Source organism: Aplidium turbinatum, chromosome 8, assembly GCF_918807975.1.
Source record: "Aplidium turbinatum chromosome 8, kaAplTurb1.1, whole genome shotgun sequence".
Classification (NCBI taxonomy): Eukaryota; Metazoa; Chordata; class Ascidiacea; order Aplousobranchia; family Polyclinidae; genus Aplidium; species Aplidium turbinatum.
The window spans coordinates 10,268,120-10,288,653 of record NC_137479.1 but is presented as its reverse complement, the minus strand read 5'-3'; the positions used below and the strand labels follow the sequence as shown (position 1 = coordinate 10,288,653).

The following is a 20,534-nucleotide window of genomic DNA, read 5'->3' as shown; positions in this document are numbered from 1 at the left end:
CTGGAATAGTGAATTATTCTGAATTGCCCATCCCTAACCCTAACTATAGAGCAATCTATGCTCTAACCCTAACCCTCGCTGATCGCAGTTTCCGCAAACATTTTTTTGCAGTTTTTGCTAACTGCAGTTTCGGCTTACCCTAACCCAGTGGTTCCCAACCTTTTTTGTTGCGTTCCTCCCTTTGCCTATTTTGGAACTATTCATTCCTCCCCATATTACTAAAAACAAAAAAGGGAGTCCTAAATTTTAGAAACCCTAGAATTTTAATTAAAATGGTTTCTCTACAATTCCCCCAGATTGTAATAGACACCATTATGTTAGGGTTCTAAGACTCTTTCCTCATTCCGATCGGAAGTAAAAACGGGATCAGGGACCGCACAGCCGGCGGTCTATAAAAATTACCGGATAAGCCAGTTTTTGGTTTGGCTTTCTCAAAACCATCGTGTCGATCATCCTCATTCTGCGCGAGCGGAACCCAAGGTATGTGAAGGTTTTTTAGTGCGGTGTTGGCCAGTGGCGTGTTGGCCAGTGGCGTAGCTAGAAATGTTTTTTTGTTGGGGACCAAATATTTGATGGATTGAAGAGAACGACAAAGTGTTTGATTAAAGACATCGCTACCTCATGTGCAGTGGCGTATCCTGGTGGGTTAAGCAAGGGAAGCAATAAAAGTGGTGGGGGGTTAGAGCGTGCCAAAGGCACGCGTATTCTAGGGGGGTCCGGGGGAATGCTCCCCCGGAAAAATTTTGCAAAATTACACTAAAATAATGGATTATAGCGCTTTCTGGAAACACTTTTAGGGTAATATTTGTATGAAATTTATTAGCAAATAAACAGCTATTAACTTATTAAAGGTAGCTCTTGCACACGAACGGGCAATAACTGAAGTTCCTCCCCTGAACTCATGAAATTCCTCCCTGGGGAGGAATTCCTCCCCGGTTGGGAACCACTGCCCTAACCCTAATTCTAACCATCGAGTAATCTATGCTCTCTAACTCTCGCTGATCGCAGTTTCTGCAAATATTTTTTCCGCAGTTTCCGCTAACCGCGTTTTCCGTTAACCCTAACCCTCGAGTTTGTTTGTGGAAACTCCGATCAGCGACTTCGGCTTTGTGCTATTAAACTGCAATCAGTGACTTCGGCTTTTTTTAATTTTTTCTCTCGATCTTTTCAGGGTACGAACTGAGGGTCCGAAGTGTTCAGGGTACGAACTAGGTTGCACCCGGAAGGTTCTAGTCAAAACAACATAGAAATATATGTAAACAAATCATTGAAGGCCTCAATCTATATATTTATTTTTTTGAGCAGTAAAGTAAGTCATTTACATACCGGTAGTACTTTTAGTCAGTCAACTGTGTCCAGCGACCAGCTTAGTTGTAATCTTAGCGAGCTGTAAAAAATTTGCATTTATATAATAACTATATAATATATGATATAGCTTAGACCTGTATGGTTACAGTAGGCTATAGGAGCTGAAATTTTTTTTCGGGTTTTTAAGCTTTGTTCTATTTACGGTACTTAGAATTGTTATATTTTTATTGAAGAAATGAAGGTAGTTAAATTTTGAAAAAAACGACTGGGTGCAGACTGACTTGGCAGTCTTGTAAGGGATTCTATGTCTTGTTCGATTTCAATCTTTGACATTTTTCGTATGCATTTGTGAGTAGGGCGATGACTTGTTCACCAGCTCCTACTTTTTTTAGAGGTATTAGTTGGTTTCATTTATTAGGCCATCAACTATGATAAGTATGGAAGATGAAATTAATAATCTCTTTGCCGATGATCTCCCAATGAACTGTGAAACTAATAATAATGGACTCGATGCAGCAGAAGCTGTTGCTGAAGGTATGAAACTTAATAAATGACTATTTACGGTGCCATACATATTATATTTGTGGGGTTTTTATTGCACTGTGGATGAAAGCATTAGCACAATTGCAGCAATAATGGATGACAACTATTTTCTCCCTGAACCTTTCATCCCCCGAATTTATCTCCTGAAAAGATTAAATTAAACAATTAGAACTAACATGCACCTAACCCATGTCTTTCCAACAAAATTGAAAAATGTTTGCCAAAACTCTGATTAGCGACTTGGGCGATACTTTATTTTTTATCTCGAGTTTTTTCAAGGTATGAATATTGGGTACGGTATGTACAAAGTGTTTTAGGGATGGAATAGTTTGTACCCACAATAATTATGGTATGGTGTACCCACAATAATTATATATTTTCAGTTATTTTGCAGTCACCACTCAGTTAGCTTGAAATGTACTAAAGTATTATTTCTGCTCAAGAAGGTCAAGTGGGATCTACTGCTCGAAGATAGCCGGGATGTCGAAGAAATGTGGGAGAAATTTAAAAACAAAATCTTGGAAGCAAGAAATAGTTTTATCCCAAAATCACAGGTCCTCAATCATCCCCAATATGAGTGTAAATGGATGAACAGTGCCATTCTGAAGAAAGTAAAAGAAAAACGAAAACAATACAGAATCTGGAAAAGCACTGGAAGCAGAGAAGAATTTCGGAAATACAGTCAAATTAGAAATCAGTGTACAAGTCTCATACGAAATTCTGTAAAAAACATTGAAAAGAACCTGGTTGTGAACATGCAGGAAAATCCAAAAGCATTCTGGAAACATGTCAAGAGTATGACGAGTCATCAAGAAAAAGTTTCGGAAATTGACACACCAGATGGAAGAGCAACTGACGATACTGAAATTGCTAATGCTCTAAACAGTGCTTTTGCATCTGTATTCACACGAGAAGAAGATGATAAAATCCCACAACCAGTATGTGTTCCTGTTCCTGCGCCCATGGAGAAACTCCACCAATCTGTTGAAGATGTCGACAAGTTATTACTGTCTCTTGACAGTAACAAGGCTATGGGACCGGATGAAATCCATCCAAGATTGTTAAAAGAGGCTCATTCAGAAATTAAATATCCACTGCAAAAAATCTTCAACCGATCTCTTGCAACATCAAAGTTACCAACAACATGGAAAGAAGCAAATGTCACTGCTGTCTTCAAAAAAGGAAACCGGCACTCTGCTCTTAATTATCGACCGATCAGTCTTACCCCCATTGTATGCAAACTCTTGGAAACTTCTGTCAGGAACCATTTAGTACAACACATGCAGGCAAATGATCTTTTCTCAAAGGATCAGCATGGCTTCAGGGGTCAAAGATCGTGCTTGACTCAACATATTGAAGTCCTAGATGATTGGACAAGAGCGATAGATTCTGGTTCAGGTGTGCATTGTGTATTTGTTGATATTATGAAAGCATTTGATACTGTCCCACACAAGAGATTAGTAGCAAAATTGAAAGCATATGGTGTAGAAGCATCACTCCTGCATTGGATTGAAAACTTCCTGCAAGAGAGACAACAAAGAGTCACAATTAAAGGTGCATTCTTCACTTGGACTCCAGTAAAGAGTGGTGTTCCCCAAGGGAGTGTTCTCGGACCCATTTTATTTCTGTGCTACATTAATGATCTGCCAAATGACATGAAAACCACTGTGAAGATGTTTGCAGATGACACAAAAATCTATAAAAATGTTAAGTCCATAAATGACTGCCTGTCCTTGCAATGCGATTTAGATAAACTTGTTGCATGGGGAAAGAAATGGAAATTGAAATTTCATCCAAAAAAGTGCACCACAATGTCTATTGGGAAGCACACACCCAGCTTTGATTATAAATTTAAAAATACCAGTGGAACATCTACAGTCCTCAAATGCATTGAGAATGAAAAAGACCTTGGAGTGATTTTTGACAACAATTTAACCTTCAACACCCACATTCAATCGGTAGTATCTGGTGCAAACAGGCTTGTTGGATTAATCAAGAGATCATTTACATTTCTCGATATAAAGATGTTTCTTATCCTGTTCAAAACATTAATACGACCCAAACTAGAATACAACAACACCATTTGGCACCCATACCTCAAATACAACATTGTATCTTTAGAAAGTGTGCAGCGCCGAGCAACAAAACTTGTCCCATGTCTCCATGACCTGCCTTACGATGAAAGACTAAAAAGACTAGACCTACCAACACTAACATTTAGAAGACTCCGAAATGACATGATTCAAACTTTCAAGTATCTTCAAAATTTTTATGATGTTAATGAAAAAGAAATTTTTTCCTTACATGAAGGTGTCCACAACACTCGAGGTCACAAATTTAAATTAAAAGTCAGTACCTTCAAAACAACAAAGCGAAGAAATTTTTTTCCGAATCGGATCGTAAATGAATGGAATAAGTTACCCGAGCAAATTGCCACAGCACCTAGTTTAAACAGCTTCAAAGCAAGACTGGATCACCACTGGCGAAATAGAGAAGTTAAATTTGACCCAATTGGGTAGTCATATTTTGCAAGTACTGGCCGCCTCCACTAATGTTGACATTCAGTACATCTTGTAACTTGTACAGTATATAACGTATGTAGCCCATTATTGTATGATGTATTGTATACCTATCTCTACTGACAGTTATATTCTATCTTATATGGTGTCTCCAGCCCCAGGTATTTTTTGTTTGATTTTAGTGTTATGCTGTGCCTTTAATAAGATATGTATCATCTAGGTAGTATTGACTCGTTTTTCTTGGTGTTTTGTCTCTTGTTTATGACTTCCTTGTTGGTATTCTATTTCGTTTTTTTTTATTTATTTAATATTGCTACGTAAGTTATGAAGGTGAAAAAGCACTGCTGTGCTTGCAACACCATTATTATTATTATTTACTAAAACTATCATACATTTAGCATGACATCCACAGTCCACACCCACTTTCTTGTTGTTGTTATCATAAAAACTTTTGTGTTGTTGTTGTTATCATAAAAACAATGAACTAGATTTTGGGATTTGTGCTGAAAGTCCGAAAAGCATCTTTCAACACTGGTAACAAGGAAAAAAGTCTCATTAACGTAATATTAGGAGTTTTGCAGTGGTTTGAAATTCAGTGATCACACTTGGCAATTTGAATCCTCAAAACTATCATTTCAACAAGGTATGAAGTGCGGTTAGCTTGGCATTCAATATCATAGTTAGGTACATCTGCCTGCAATCACTATTATTGGTTTGCATGTTGGCAATGTCTGTGTTTTTGGTCGTCATAGTCTGAACCTATTTTTTCTGTTGGTGTGTTTTGTGTAAAGCTGCAAAGGTTTATTTGTTAAAATATATTTTCAGAAAATGATAACGCTGCAGCATTGGCTGAGTTGGAAGATGCTCCAATGGCAACTAAAAAAAGAAAATCTATAAACAGAGGACCTAAACTTGATGTGAAAAGGTGAGATTGCAAAACTTGTTGGTTGTTTGCCTGCAATCTAGATTTACAAGCGCATTGCTTACAGCATTCCAAGCATGACACATCCTGATTGGTGTCATCCCGCATACAGCAGAAGGACAACCCAAACTGGACGTAAGGCTATTGTAGATACCGATGTTCCGGCGGCAAAAACGTGACTGATCAGTGATCACTCGATTGCATTCCAAGCTACACAACAGTACTAAACATAAAAAGCGACGTAAAAAACGCAAAAGTGACCTACGCTGTTTTTTTTTTTCGCTGAGACTTTTCGGTCATTGGTCCGAAATGACCTGAAAAAATTCGGTCATTTTTTATTCATTTTGGTCATTTTTTCTGATGAATATACTTCCTTTCAAGTAGCTGATACAAAAAAAATTGCACTTCCTGACTAGCTACAACATTAAGTTTCGCTGAGAAACATTGTCGTGTTTTCTCTGAGAAAAGTTAGAACAGACAAACGTTTCTTCAACGTTCATCAGCAAAACTCAACCTTGCAACACCCGGCCGCAGCCATCTTTTATTGCACACTAACACCGTGACTAACACACGTTCAAAAATAACGCAAAACAAAAATACAATACAACGGAAAGGAATAAAAACAAGTAAGAATGACCAAATAAAAAAACACGTTACGCTCTAATGGTTCGCAATTACAAAGTGAATAATTAACTCCTCAACAATTTCACCGCTCACGTTGTAGCGTACTGGCTTCGCGTTACTGTGCCGGTGCGCGTATGCCACGTCATAATTGAATGTTTTGTATGATGCAGCATTTAACCTCAAACGCATAAGTTTATCTGCAGTTGAACAACGCAAGCAATTTCTTGTTGGAGTTCGCAGCCGAGAAAGCAAACTGAATCCATGTTGTACGGTTGCGTTCTCTGCATTAAAAGTCAGCAAAGCATTAGCAATAGCTGCCAAACTTGGCCAATCTATGCCACGCTTCGTAGCTATTGTTAAAACTTTCCGCCAATTGTCACCTGGTTCGCAATCAATAATGTTAACAATTCAAGCACAGACAGTGTGTATTGTGATTTATCGGGTGCTTTGACTGCTTTCTAATCCTTTGTGGTTATAAGTGTCAAAGTACTTTATTCACAAAACCGCTTGCGTAAAATTTTTTCGGAACTTCATGGCGGACAAATGCGGCCGACGGAAGTGCGAGACCTAGCGGACAAATGTCGGTTTTTGTTAGTTAATCGCGACCGTGTTCGCGATGGCCGCCTTCAGTGTCGAGGCCTGAGTTGGAAGCTGTTTTAATTCGTATTCAGGTTAAGAAATTACGAAATCGTTTTACTGAAAAATATCATCTTCTCTTTTTTCAATTTTGACAGGGTTTGAGGCTTCCCTTGCTTCCATTGAGGATATGCCCCCGAGGCTACTCAATACTTACCGAAAACGAAAAAATTCCAGCTAAATTGAAATGATTTCTCACCTGCTCATTAAAAAGTTACAAACAGTTATCTTTTTGTAGGGTTTTTTGCGTCTACTCAATGGAGTACGACGTTGCAAAAACCATCACACAAAATCATTATCTATCCATGTGGAGTCAAACATTTCACAGAGGTTATCACCAGCTCCAAAGTTAACAACATTATGCAATATGCTGGGATAATTTCCCGACTGACAGATCAATTTTTTCCACGACTCGAGGGAAAGATTTGAAAACACAGTGGCATTTCTAGAAAGTTGAAGTCTTTGAGTGTGTTATTTTCATGTTTGCGTTTATCACAAGCAATGAGACATTGGATCAACGTACAAAGGGATACTTCATTGTTTATCGAGGTCTGGTCAATAACATTTCGAAAGGATTGACCACCAGCTCAAAAATTGATAATATACATAATATGCAACATGCTGAGAAATTTTCCCGATTGACAGAACAGACCGATCAATCTCTACCAAGCGGTTTGACCTTTCCAAGGCAACGCAACATTGCGTCACACTTGAAAGCACCACGTCAGTCACGTTTAGGAAATGTTACTTCTGTATTTACGTTATCACATACAATAAGACATCGGATCAACGTTCAAACACTAAGTCTACGTCTTCTTGTATTTCCAATTGACAAAAAATCGTAGAGTGGCGCAAGAAGCTTCTTTGCAATCACTGAAATCGATTTGCGTGCGTACATATTTTTTCGGACATTTTGACCGAATTGACTATATTTTTTTCGGACATTTTGCCAAAAAATCGGTCAATGACCGATAAATGACCGAAAAAAAACCAGGCTACAGAGAACCTACAATAGCTACTAGGTTATTCTCATGAGCATAAAAAAATAAATTTTTATTTGCCACCAAACTTCTTCCATGTATTGCATGTGCTTGTACCAATGCAGCTTTCTCTATCTTGTAAACGTCATCTTCAATCTGATGGATGCTAAGCCTGGATCTCAACTTTTTCATCGACACCCAGTCAGAAGGGCGCTTGGAACAGTTCCATTGCACCATGGCATTTATCATTGCAACATAGCCGATTTTACTTCCTGATTTCACTCGCATTCAGTAGAACACTTTTTATTCACGTATTCTACAAATGATCTTGGCTATCAAAGGAAATATCCATAAAGGATTGGGTTAGCACAGGGGTGTCCAACCTTTTTGGCCAAAGGGCCACATGTAGTTTACGAATGGTTGCGCGGGCCACTTGAGTATTTACTGCTAATTTGTAATCTTAAAAATGACTGTCTGATAATTTCTATATAAAACCCTCACACCCAATTCTAATCTTAGAAATGTGTTTGTACATTTTATGGGTTATAATAAGAAGAGTGAAGTTGGTTTTAAAGTGGTTTAAGGTTTTTAGTTGAAAGCAAGCCAGCAGCAAAGCGTAAAAAATGTCAAATTGGCAATTGACCCTTCTGATGTTGCCGGAACAGCGGAGTTGAGCGTCCTGTAATGTATTGTCCAGCTGTCCCTAGGTTCATCCACAAAAAAACTTGCTCGCACAAGTAAGTGCTGCCGAATAATGATGTCACGAAAACTGCCAATCTATGAATCCTCTGATCTTTTTCTTAAGAAACAATTTTTTTTGTAAAATTCTAGCAATAGAAAGTTTTGAACTTCTCTCGCTAAAAGCAAGAAATATTGCTGATTGACTGCCTCTTGAAGCACCAGTACTATTGTGTGGAAAAGTGTGGACGTAACAATGTGGAAAATGTAATGCGTAACAATGTGCATTGTGATACAATAAAATTAAGTTGAACAGTTGCGCACCCCTTGCACTAGGGATTATAGAGTAATAAAGAAAGAAAGCAAACAATAAATGCCAATTTATCGGAATGTAAGTTCGCCATAAATTACGTTGGCTATTGAGTGGATTATATAATATAAGTCATTTCGAAAAATATTACGCGGGCCACTCAGAACTTTCTCGCGGGCCACGGGTTGGACGCCCCTGGGTTAGCACATAAAAATGGAAATGCTAGCAAATATCAAATAAGAAGCTTGAATTTTACAACGTTATCTGTAACATTTGTCAGCCATGATGTGTTAACTTTTGTGCAATTTATTGAACTGAAATCAGTTTCTATTTCTTGCAACATTTATTGAATAAAAAAATTGAAAGTTTAAAACTGAACTAAATTGAAAGTTTAAAACTGAAATAATTTAAAAAGTTTAAAATTGAATTAAGTTTAAAATTGGCTAATTCAGCATACCGGTAAGTTTTTATTTGATTGAATCACGTAGCTTTGTTTAGGCTTTTGAGTACACGGGGCATACCTGCAGTTCCTGGTTATTTTAAAGATGTGAAGCTGAAAGGAAAAGGGCATGAGGTAACTATCAGAGGTGGGCAGTAGCGCGCTACTTTTGTAGCGGCGCTACTTTTTTGGTAAAAGTAGCGGTAGCGGCGCTACTTTTTAGTTGGAGTAGCGGCTGCAGTAGCGGCGTTATTTTTATTCCAAAGTAGCGGTAGCGGGAGAGGCGCTACTTTTTTTCAGTCGCACTCCCGCTACCCGCTACTTTTTAATTTAAATTGAAAAAAATGCTTGTTTTTTTTGCAATACTGGCGTGGTCAAGCAGCTATATAATCGGCTTGGTTGCAAAGTTTCGGTCTTTTCTAGCTGACGTCAACTTCTTCGGCGAATATCTCCGTGTGATGAAGCCTATCTGCCAGGCTTTAGACATTTTCCAGGGCGAGTTCAAGGCATATTACGGAGTCTTGCTTCTAACCATCACAATTTGTGGAAAGAAGTTGACCGAGATCAGGGATCTTGTGACCTGTGAGGAGTTGAAAGTAAAAGTCCTTGAAGGGGTGAAGAAATGATTCAACAAGTGCTTCAACAACATGAAATGCGTTATGGCATCATGTCTTCATCCCTCCTTTAAGACGTCGTGGCTACAATTTCTGCACTACGTTTCCACGGATGATGCTGACGCACTGCGAGAAAAAGTCAAGACAGATGTAATTCGACTGTTGCGGGAGACATCAAGCCAGGTTGATACCGAGAAGAGTGACACCAACACCAGTCATGACTCCGAGGATGTATTTTTTGGAGTGTTTGCGCCATCCCGTGAAACGTCGGTGCAGAAGGAAGCGACAATTATTGTGGACGCCTTTTTTTCGGACAAGAGCAAGTCCTTGAGCTTTTCGAATACCGAGTTAAAACATCTGTTCATTGAATACAACACCCCCATTCTTTCCAGTGCTGCGATGGAGAGACTTTTTTCTGTTGGAAAAGATGTGCTTAAGCCAAAGCGGGCAGGACTTAGTGACTCTCATTTTGAAATGCTCGTGTTTTTGAAAGATGCGTAACAATAAATTTCCCTTAGAATGTGTTTTCTATAACGACGTTAAAATGACAGCGTAAACGAGTGATAACATTCGTTTTCAAGGTCATTTTTGCGTCACTAGGGACTTGAGTGTTTCCTAGTGTCATTTTAGACAAAAGTAGCGGAAGAAGTAGCGGTAGCGCGCGCTACTTTGGCCCGATTAGCGGTAGCGGGTAGCGCGCTACTTTTGTAAATTGGTAGCGGGTAGCGGTAGCGCGCGCTACTTTGGCCCAGGTAGCGGGTAGCGCGCTACTTTAAAAGTAGCGGGTGCCCACCTCTGGTAACTATGAATATTAGTTGTCAGGGTGTTCAATTGTTTATAATTATAAAGAAGTTTTACATAAAGGAAATGCATGTAGCTGATTGGTCAATCTTAGTTTTCTTATAATAATGAAACAGACATCCAACTGTTTCCATTTTTTCAATCTTTCTTTGTCAGAAGGCTTGTGTTGTACTTACTGAAATATTTCAAGCATGTTTTCGAAGCACCGGTCCGGTACTACATTTTATTGTCCAGTGCCGGTTTTCAGTTGGAGTTTTAATAGATGTAGTCAAATTTTTTCACAGCTTTATTTTTGTATTGTTTTGTTGTTGATGCGACCACTTTTGCTGATCTGAACCTACTCCAAAGATATGGATAATATGTTGTATTTTTTTGGCGATTGTATATATCGTTGAGGTAAAGCCAAACCGGGTTATGTACACTTTTAGGTTTTTTTTGTTTTATTGCAGTTTCTCGGTTTTTGAACATAGCTCTTTCCAGCACTCCGGGTTTCAGCCTTGTATGTAATCAAATTCAAGGTGTAGCTATGGACATACTCCCAAATGTCTCGCATACTTTGAAAGCAAAACTGGGCTATGTGCAATTCTGTGGACATAGCCCTTTTCTAGCTTGATAGTATAAATAGGTTTATGTCTAATGCTACCATAAATTATGGACATAACCCCCTTATTATGGAATCGTACCAAGGATCTATGTTCAATTTTCCATTCAGGTCATGATGCAAATTCAAAAAAAAAATGCAAAAGATTCAGTCCTTTCTATAGAATTGTAACATATTTGAATTGCCAAACAACATTCGTGTGAAAATAACTTGTGCAGTGCACCTGAATTAATATGGTATGATAACTGGTGTATCATCGTGCATTCATGTTATTGTTAATCCTTCCTTTTCTGGTCAGGTGGTTAATGACCAGTCTGGTTGACAGTCACTATACTGATATTCCTGCGCTCATGGTTTGCTTCTTGCTCAAGTTACACTTGTGGTAGAGTGACAGAAAACCTATTGCTACATTAAGACCTTAGCTGATACAAAGCGACATTTAATATAACTTATCAAACAGTTTTTTCTTTGTCAATTGTGAAATGGTATTGACACTAAAAACTTCACTTGTCCCAGATGGCAATTTAGGTATTGATAGAAGCTGCGTTTCTCCTTGATAAGAAGCTAGTACAGCAAGGCAGTTGACACTTTTTTTCGAAGTGTCTTACTGTCTATGAACAAACGCCACTCTTGAGCTCTATATTGTGGTACTTCCATTTTCAGCAGAAGCCTTTTGATGTCTTTGCAGTAAACAAATTCATCTTGTTGGAAAAAATATGGAAGCAATTCTTTTTCTCTAGCGTGGTAAAATGTTATAGAAGCTCCGATTCCAAGACAGTTTTTGTCTTTAAGTCGACATGCCAACATTTCTGCTGCTTCTTTGGATAGGCTAAGATCCCTGATGAGATCACTCAGCTCCTCCCTGTCTGAATGTCTCTGGAATAGCTGAACTACTTTCAAACACACTTCCACCGCTGTTACTTGCAGAACTTTCTACCTCTTCATGAAACTCATTATACTCCATGGCCAATGGCCATGCACTTCCTCGCAGTGAGGAGCAGGTCATTGAGCAGATTCTAAATCTGGGTAATTCGAACTGCTTTTCTTGTGATGAATAAACCCCTGTGCTGTATGTCTACCAAACAGAAGTACCGTAGCAGTCATTGAAATGGCTTTTTGGTTCTCTCCGAACCATTGGTACACCAAAATTAAAATTTTGAAGTGTACCTTTAGTTTACTTTCTCAGGCTTTCTACACATGCTTTGCAGACAATATGAGGTGCCCATGGCCTATCTTGGTCACCAAGTTTCACTTTAAAACTTAGCAAACGTTAAACTTAGCTAATTTTCTCTAGCCAAAATTTGAAAATATTGATATCTCAAAAACTGGAGCCAATTGAAAGAAACAGATGTTAATTTTAAATTCAGAGGCAAAAATTGCCCAGAAACCGTTAAATTATCTTCGGCACTCGAAAAAAAATTTTTTTGTTGGCTAGTGTAATTTAAACACTGTAAAAGTAATATCACTATATCATTTATCCAATGCAAAACAAAGCATAACTATTGCAATCTGCCGAGGATTACACTTACGAAGTGATATTCTACCATACAATATATTTCTGTGTGAAGGCACCAGCTCTTCACCATAACACAAATTGTTGAAATAGGCTACAAAACTCCATTTGCAGATGACTACATGATTGCAAACAATGCCATGCTCTTTCAAAAGCACCACATCAAATCCAATCCTGGCAGTGTAATGGGCTATCTAATTGAGATATCTAAAATATTCAAAAAAATAAATGTTTTTTTGCGTTTATCTCAGTTTGATGATTTTGGACATAACACCATTTGGTTTTACGTCAACGATATTTGCTATATTTCCTAGCCTGCGTATCATTTAAGTTTTCAAGAACAATTTCAACAATTACTGATAGGCGATAATAAATATATTTAATTTACAAAATCGTTGCAGGCTGAAGATCTTGAGTTGGTAATGTCCAATTTTGAGCATTGGGCACACCGACTCTACCCTAAGCTCACATTTGATGATTGCTTGGAGAAAATAGAAACTCTTGGTCATAAGAAAGAAATACAAGTAAGCTATTGATTTCAAAATAAAACTATTTATATCAGTGAGAGTAATATCGTTTCAAAAGTATCTATCAAGGGTTTTGCCTAAATGTGTATGTCGAATGTTACAATAATAATGGAATAGATTGAGTTTCGCTTTTAGCGGCATGATCGTTACAATAATAAAATATTCCAGTTGGTTTTTAGACATGTCTGAAGAAATTACGCATGGGAATGCCTTTGATGGATGAAGAAAACCAAAGTACTGTTATAACAAGAGGTAGACCAATATGTGTATAATATCAATCGTGGCATGTTTATTCAGAATCTGATTCACATATGCCGTATTGTTCATTGGGAACTTTTTCAAATAAACCCAAGCCTTAAAGCAGCCGGCAGCCATGGCCGCTAAGTAGTGCTTGAATGACCGCCTGTGTAACTTTCTCTGTCGGCCAAGTTTGGCCGCCGGTTTCTTCTAGCCAATTATTTAATTTCGCAATAGAATGATCGTGGATTAAAGGTCGAAAATATGTAGCATCAAAGAGTGACGCAGAATTAGGTCAGCGCATCATAGTCACTACTGTTGTATTGAATATATTCAGCTGCGATCACCAGCGCTGTAAGTCTTGTTTGCAAGTCCCGATGTTTATTTTAACGTAGTGTTAATCCGAAGTGCTAATTTACATCGGCTGGCAATATTGTCGTTTTTATATCGATTCAATGTTGTCGGACATTGAATCGTTGTTAAAAAGGAGAACTAGGTTAGTTGACATCCGTGGGTAAAACACGTGTCTTCATACTTGAGAACGCTGTGGGTTAGTGACTTCACACCCTCAATGGTGACATCATAACGGAATAAATGGTCAGGTTTTATGAAAGGCGGTATGCAGTTGAAACAATTTACTGAGCTGCGAGCAGTTAAAACCATTTAGGGTCGTTAGATGGTCCCGCAATACCGGATTACAATCCCGATAAAGCATTCAATGCGTGGTACAACGATTCTATTGCAGGACGTCGCCCAGACTTCAACAACGCTAAGTGATCATTTTAGCATTGTTGCAAGTTTAATGCTATTTACTTGTGCTATCGTTATTGTATTTTGGCCTCCAAGCACGCAGATTTGGCCGCCGAGAAGGAGCTCTCGGTAGGCCACGATGGCTGCCGGAAAAAAAAACACGAGTTTTAAGGCCTGTTACCTATCCGAGCATTGGTTTGTTCGCGCTCCATTCACACTCATTTAATTGCTCACTGTTTCCGCATAATACGAGAACTTCTGATCACAATCAGCTCCTCACTCACCTTTTAACATTTAACCGATCATTGCGCATTACCCTTCCCTAGTGCATTGTGTTTTAAAAGTTTGTCGCTTTACATTGCAAAGTGGCCAAAAATGTTTTGATCATGAAACAGGTTTAACAGACATATTTGGCTAATTATCGAAGTGTTATTTTAACGTACGGTACGTACTTATACGGCATGATGTTACATATTGGCCTACGCAGGTCGCAGGCCGTGTTCATAATCTTATGCTTAATATAACATAGTTGGTTTCTGAAATGCGAGAAAATATGTTTTTGTGCAATTTCAGCAAATTTTTGATTAACTTGTTTGAAAAAACATTGTCGCGATACATAGAATGATTGGCTATCACTTGCAGCGTGTACTTTGCAGATGGTGCAATAAGCGATAAGTCAGACGCTGAAGATGGATTTAACCCAGAAGACAATGACCACCCTGACTCTATGGTGGATGTTTTTACTTCCGGTAATATACCGTATATTGTGTAAAACATTTAAACCATTATATGTCATCTTGGAATAGCCTATATAATTACCGGATACTTTTCTCAACCGGTTTATACAGTATTACCATCAGTTGCAAATTAAAAATGAAGTGTCAAAAAAACTGAAGCACTCTGGAATTTACAGTTTCAGCAACTCTCATTTTTAACATCGCAAAACGATCGTAATGCGACGTAAAATATGGTTAAGTTTGAGCGAAATCGATCTTCTTTGCAGTGCCCAACCGGCCATCCCCAATCTCGCCTACACCAACACAGAAAGAAGAGAGTTCTTTTTTAAAAGTAAGGTTGATTTTACGTTTGTTTGACATGAAGTGATCAAATATCGATGAGCAGGTTTGGTCTCACAATTATGAGTTTTTACCAATATCAGTCTGACCAACCGCAAAGAGGTAAATAAATTAATCTTTTAAGAAAAGTGGAGTATATTATGTTCATTCAGCCGTTTGGTCGCCCCCCTGTAAATGTAAAAGGTTTAAAATTGGTATAGTCTACCGTGACTCGTAGATGTAGCCAGCCACGAGTTGGCTCGTATGGAAGGGACACATTATTATTTTTGTAGAAGTTTTTAACAGTTTTTCAGTTTGTTTTTTAATCACCACGCAATGATAGCTGACATGGGCTGGCTGATGCCTAACTTCTTTAAAAAACTTTCTCTAAAAATTAATAAATAAAACATAATAGATTTTCATATGCGCAGTGTGCTTTTCTCACAATATCGATTGATATATTTAACAAACAGGTTTCGCAATTTCAAGGTTTTTATTTCAGCAAATAGACCAGACAGTTGATGACGCGATATCACAATTACCCAGATGTGACGACACTACCCTTCCAGCTATCGCTGTTAGTGTTGAAGACACAATTAATGAAAGCACGTGATGGGTTAGGAGGAGCGGCAGCCTCTTTTGATGGAGTGGAACAGTCCTTCATGGGAACCAGCAATCATGGAAGAAACAAGCTGCGTACAATCCATTTTCCACTGTGTGAATCAGATGGTGTTGTGAACAACATGGACCAAGATATTTCTTGTCGTTTATTCAACGGTTGTTAGACTTGTTACACTCGTTGCAAGTAATTTTGTGGTAAAATCTCTGTTTTGTATTTCATATTTTTAAGTCCAATACTCTTGCACTAAGTTTGGATAAGTACAAAGCAGACTAATCTAACACTTTGAAACTGAAGTTTTGTTCCTGCACTCGACTGTGTTGCAACAAACTAGGCCACAAGTAAAACCTTATTTGGCAAAGCAAATACATTTGCAAGGGTTTTGGAGTTGTATTGAACCTGTCTTCGGTTGGAAGAATATGAATTGAAACTGCATCGAGCATCCTGGGATCGTGAGCTTGTAAAACTCCTTTAACAGTCACATTGAGCTGCCACCTTTCAAACGTAACTTCTCGGAAAGATGGGAGGATCATTTTGTCATCCTACATAAAAGAAAGTCGTAGTTGCGCGATCCCACACAGTCAAGTAAGCCAGACTATTAATTAGGAAATATTTTTATACTTACCGGGTTGACCACAGCAATCATAAGCCCTGTCCGGTGTTTTACTCATTCTCTACTAATTTAATAAATGTGTGTTTATATGTTATTGTCAAGAAACCAAATTCATTAGCCTACACCTGGAATAGGAATAGCACATTGCTTATGATTGGTGTGTTACGCTAGTTGTATTCGCGTGATGTGTATAAACAGACATTACTTTCGTGCAAGGTGAAAGCACTCCACTGAGCACAAAGAAATGCCTTGTTTGATGTGACTGTCTTCAATTGGGGAATGTTAACTAAGTAACCCTACGTGCAGATCATGTCAGTTTCATTGTGGTATCTTGCAAGTTTAGCTCCGGTATTTTTCTGCAATTATGCTGTTTTTGTCCACTGCGTTTTGAATTGTATTGCGCAATAAAGACTTGTTCTGAATAGCGAATGAGCCAAAAACAAAAAGTTGGTTCTGGGCAGTGATGTACGCGCATACAAAAAATATTGACGCTGTCGGCGTAAACGCAAACGTTCGAAAAAGCATACGCCGTATGCGTCAACGCAACTTGTAAAAAAAGTTGGCGGCGTCAGCGCATACACTAGCGTAAACTCATGTTGTTAGCAAGGTACCAAACATTCACACGGTATAAACCACTTGAAACAAACAAGTTTTATTTTGAATTTCCACGAAGAAATACCAGCATCTGACATTTTGCTGCGTTTTGGTTTCAATATGTCTTTGCCCATTGAAAACATTCTTTCAACTTATTCAAAATTTGGAAAGTTTGATAAAAAAAATACAAGCAACAGCCAAAACAATAAAAATAGCGTCAACGCATACTTTTGTATGCGTTGACGCTATGCGCTAAAAAACCGCGAAAACTTTACGGCGTAGCCTCAAGCGACAACTATCCAAAAAACTGTGGCCGCAAGCGTTAGCGTAAACAACAAGTCTACGGCGTAGAATTTGCGGCGTATACGTACATCTCTGGTTCTGGGTTAAAAAAAGGGAGATAATTGTAAAATATCGCTGACTTACTTATGTTTGTTCAGAATTGGTTTAGCCGTCTGTGGCTTTTGCGTGTGCGACCTCTCATAACAGTATTATCTTATGTCTTTTTATATGGTTGTAAATTTGGTTTCGTGACTTGACCATTGCCCAAACCAAGGTAAAGGAGACATGCTCGCCCCTTAAGGCATTAACAACGTTCACGTTCTATAGGCCTACTGTTTATTCAAGTTCTTAATATGTATTCCTTTTGCAGAAATGCTAAAGGTTTCATGGGGATTTGTGAAGTTGCTATAGCACCACATTCAAATTACCATGACAGCCAGGCTTTAGGCTGTCGATGACAGGAGTTCGATGTTGCATAAACTCAGTTTAACCAAGTTTGTTGACCTAGTTCATCTTCCCAAACGATTTGCGTCGATAGTGATATCTATTACAGTTGTGATTTGGTATCTTTGTAGCTTCCCAAGCCTTTTTTTTACTTCTCAAAAATGTGCTTTTATACAGAAGGCCGTGTTAATCACCCCCTTGCCACTCATTTTAGTCTGTCTAATGTTTTTTGACTGTTTAAAAATGATACTACAGAAGCTCGATAATCAATAGCTAATTAAATCATGAAAGCTCGTATTTACTGCTTTCCAAGGTGGACTCTTTTGAATATATCTTAGTCCTGGTAGATATAGGCTAATTATCAAAACATGTGCTACCCAAGTGAAGCTTTTGTTGAAATTTGTCGATTCACAATCGTTGCAGCTTCGTTGTTTTTTAATTATGTTTTTTTAGGCCGGTGTTGTGCTTTTTTGATATGGAAGGCATAAACAACAAATCACACTAAGCTAAACGTTTGATGAACATGACCTGCAATTATATATTTTTAAGTTTGAAGCAAATGACATTATCTGCGTTTTGATATATTTCATCTGAATTTTGACCTAAAGAACAAAAGGAGAGCCTATGTTTGGACTTACAAGCCAATCAAAATTTTTAACTAAGAAGCTCGAAACCAAATCCAAGAGATGTCGCGTCACAGCAAAATCTGACTAATTTTGAGATATTTCTGAAATGCTTTTGTTTCGAGTAGCTTCAAAGGAAGTTGATTGCTTTTCTTATTCTTATTTTGGTTTATAATTTCTGCTAGGCTACTTATCAAGTACCCACAAACTATTCAAGCCTTTTCATAACAATTGTATGGATCTAACAATTCAAAGCTTTTTGTATCAAGAAAAACTTCTTTTCTTTTAGGAAGTGTATTAAAATGACAATAAAAACACATTGCAAAACATAAAAATATATTTCATTGTTCAAAATTTCATTAAATGGCAATTACATGAGCTCCACTAATGCATTGTATAATTGCATATAATGCAGTGCATTGTATAACACTAATGCAGTGCATTATATAATGTATCGAAACTATTACGTCAATTCATCATTGACATGTCAAAGTCAGAACAAATAAGTATAAATTAAAACCATTACCGGAGAAGGGTGATGGTAGTCAAGTGAAGCATAATGAAACATCATTGTCAGAAGTACGACGTCGTTGTAGTAAGCCACCAATTGGTATGTCAAAATTCACAACATGAAGATCAACATCAAATAAAATATCATTCACTTTATTGCTACTAAGATATAGCATCGTCGTTACATCATAAATGAAAAAAATTGTTTAATAAATTTATTGTCAGAAATATGACATTGTCAAAGTGACCATGAGTTTGGTTTTGTCAAAACATACAAATGACATCGAGGTTTGAAATAAACTCGTCGTCAATGTTTGAAGATTCGTTACATGCAAATCAAATAATGAATCAAATGCACATCGTCTTGTCGCTGGGTTGCATCGTTATGTTGATGCTGTACCGACTGCAACGGTTGTGAATATTGTATTAGTTGTAACTTGTCAAAATTATGACATCGTCAAACTAACCATAATTTTAGTGTCGTTACATAAAGTTTACAAATCGATATTTGTTTGTAAACAAATCGTAGGATTGAGAAGTTGCAATACATAGATCACAATAGTTTATTGCCATTAAGCAAAGTGTCTGAAATCTTGTCTCAAGCAGAATGTTTGCTTGTCGTTGAAATAGAATATTTAGAAATACCGGTAATCAAAGTCAATAACATGATTATTGATTAGGCTACTGTATTGTAACAACAAGTTACAATTGTCAATAAATTTCCATATCAAATAATTTCGTTATGAAATTTCAATTTAGTTTTAAACAAAATCTAACAGTAAAGTTTACGCTTACGTCACAAATATCGCGAGTTAGATCTACACAATAGGTTGCTAAGTTTAGAATACAATTACTAGAATGAATGGTCAACAATATAGTTGACGCTAACAATGCACAATAACTGAGTTGCTTCCATCACAATGATGAACAGAAACAAATGCTTTGTCTGTTGATAGTTGATTGAAATCGGATGATTTCGTGTGTTTTGATGCAAAGTTTTCCTCATGGCTCTGCGGAAGAAAGTGTTCTGGTATCATCAAGGAAATCATCCTCGTTGTTGATGTTGTTGTCATAGAAATGAACAAATCGATCTGTAAAAAAAAATTTATTGTCAAAATTATCAATTAAATTTGCGATTCGATTATAGGCTGATATACCTTGTGGTCTCATTAAAAAAGATCTTCATTGAAACGATGACATAACAAGTACCCACCTTTTGCATCAACAACTTCACTCTAATTCTTAGTAATCATCAAGGTTTCTTCATCACTTCATCATCGAGTTGTTGTGATGTTGATCATTGTAATACACATTGATGTGTCTACCATCCATCAAGTGATGCCTTCAATGCGTGTGTGCATCCTCATCACTTGTTTGATGCTTGGAATCGCTGCTTCGATATTCACTTATTCAGCAAGTCATTGCTCAAATCATCGATGGATAATGATGAACGACAGGATATTGTCGTATTTATACCAATCCTATCAAAAATAACATGTCATGACAAAAGGAACATGATCGTAGCTGCTTTGTGCCGATGTCGAGCAGACGCCAATAATGGATTCCCATGTCTCGAAAGAGCTGGAAGGTATCATTTACATCACGTGGTTTGCCATCATGATGATTTCTCTATCGTCGTAGTTGTCAATGTAACACTTCAATTGTTTTCGTTTTTGAAAGGTATGTGGTTTATTGAAACTCGAGCTTAATTGCATTGTAGCAACACTGTCCAGACTTATACAGTATCACACTTTTCCATATCTTGCAAAACTTTGTGGTATCCATTTCACCA

The 20,534-nt window shown here is 37.7% G+C and overlaps 1 protein-coding gene across 1 annotated transcript; it reads left to right on the top strand.

The window, feature by feature from the left end:
• The first annotated feature begins 1,720 nt into the window (after window positions 1–1,720).
• Window positions 1,721–16,715, top strand: LOC145775817 (protein TIPIN homolog). The gene is made up of 8 exons (XM_082587191.1): window positions 1,721–1,842; window positions 5,196–5,295; window positions 9,019–9,094; window positions 12,890–13,012; window positions 13,195–13,267; window positions 14,659–14,751; window positions 15,006–15,070; window positions 15,560–16,715. Exons 1-8 carry the CDS (start codon window positions 1,737–1,739, stop codon window positions 15,668–15,670), a joined length of 747 nt encoding a protein of 248 aa, XP_082443317.1. The 5' UTR covers window positions 1,721–1,736; the 3' UTR covers window positions 15,671–16,715.
• Window positions 16,716–20,534: the final 3,819 nt, after the last annotated feature.

Coding starts and splice junctions, on each gene's coding strand:
- LOC145775817 (XM_082587191.1), top strand. CDS start 1,737: ATGATAAGTATGGAAGATGAAATTAATAATCTCTTTGCCGATGATCTC. Junction 9,095..12,889: donor TGAAAGGAAAAGGGCATGAG/GTAACTATCAGA, acceptor AAATCGTTGCAG/GCTGAAGATCTTGAGTTGGT. Junction 14,752..15,005: donor GGTGGATGTTTTTACTTCCG/GTAATATACCGT, acceptor TCTTCTTTGCAG/TGCCCAACCGGCCATCCCCA.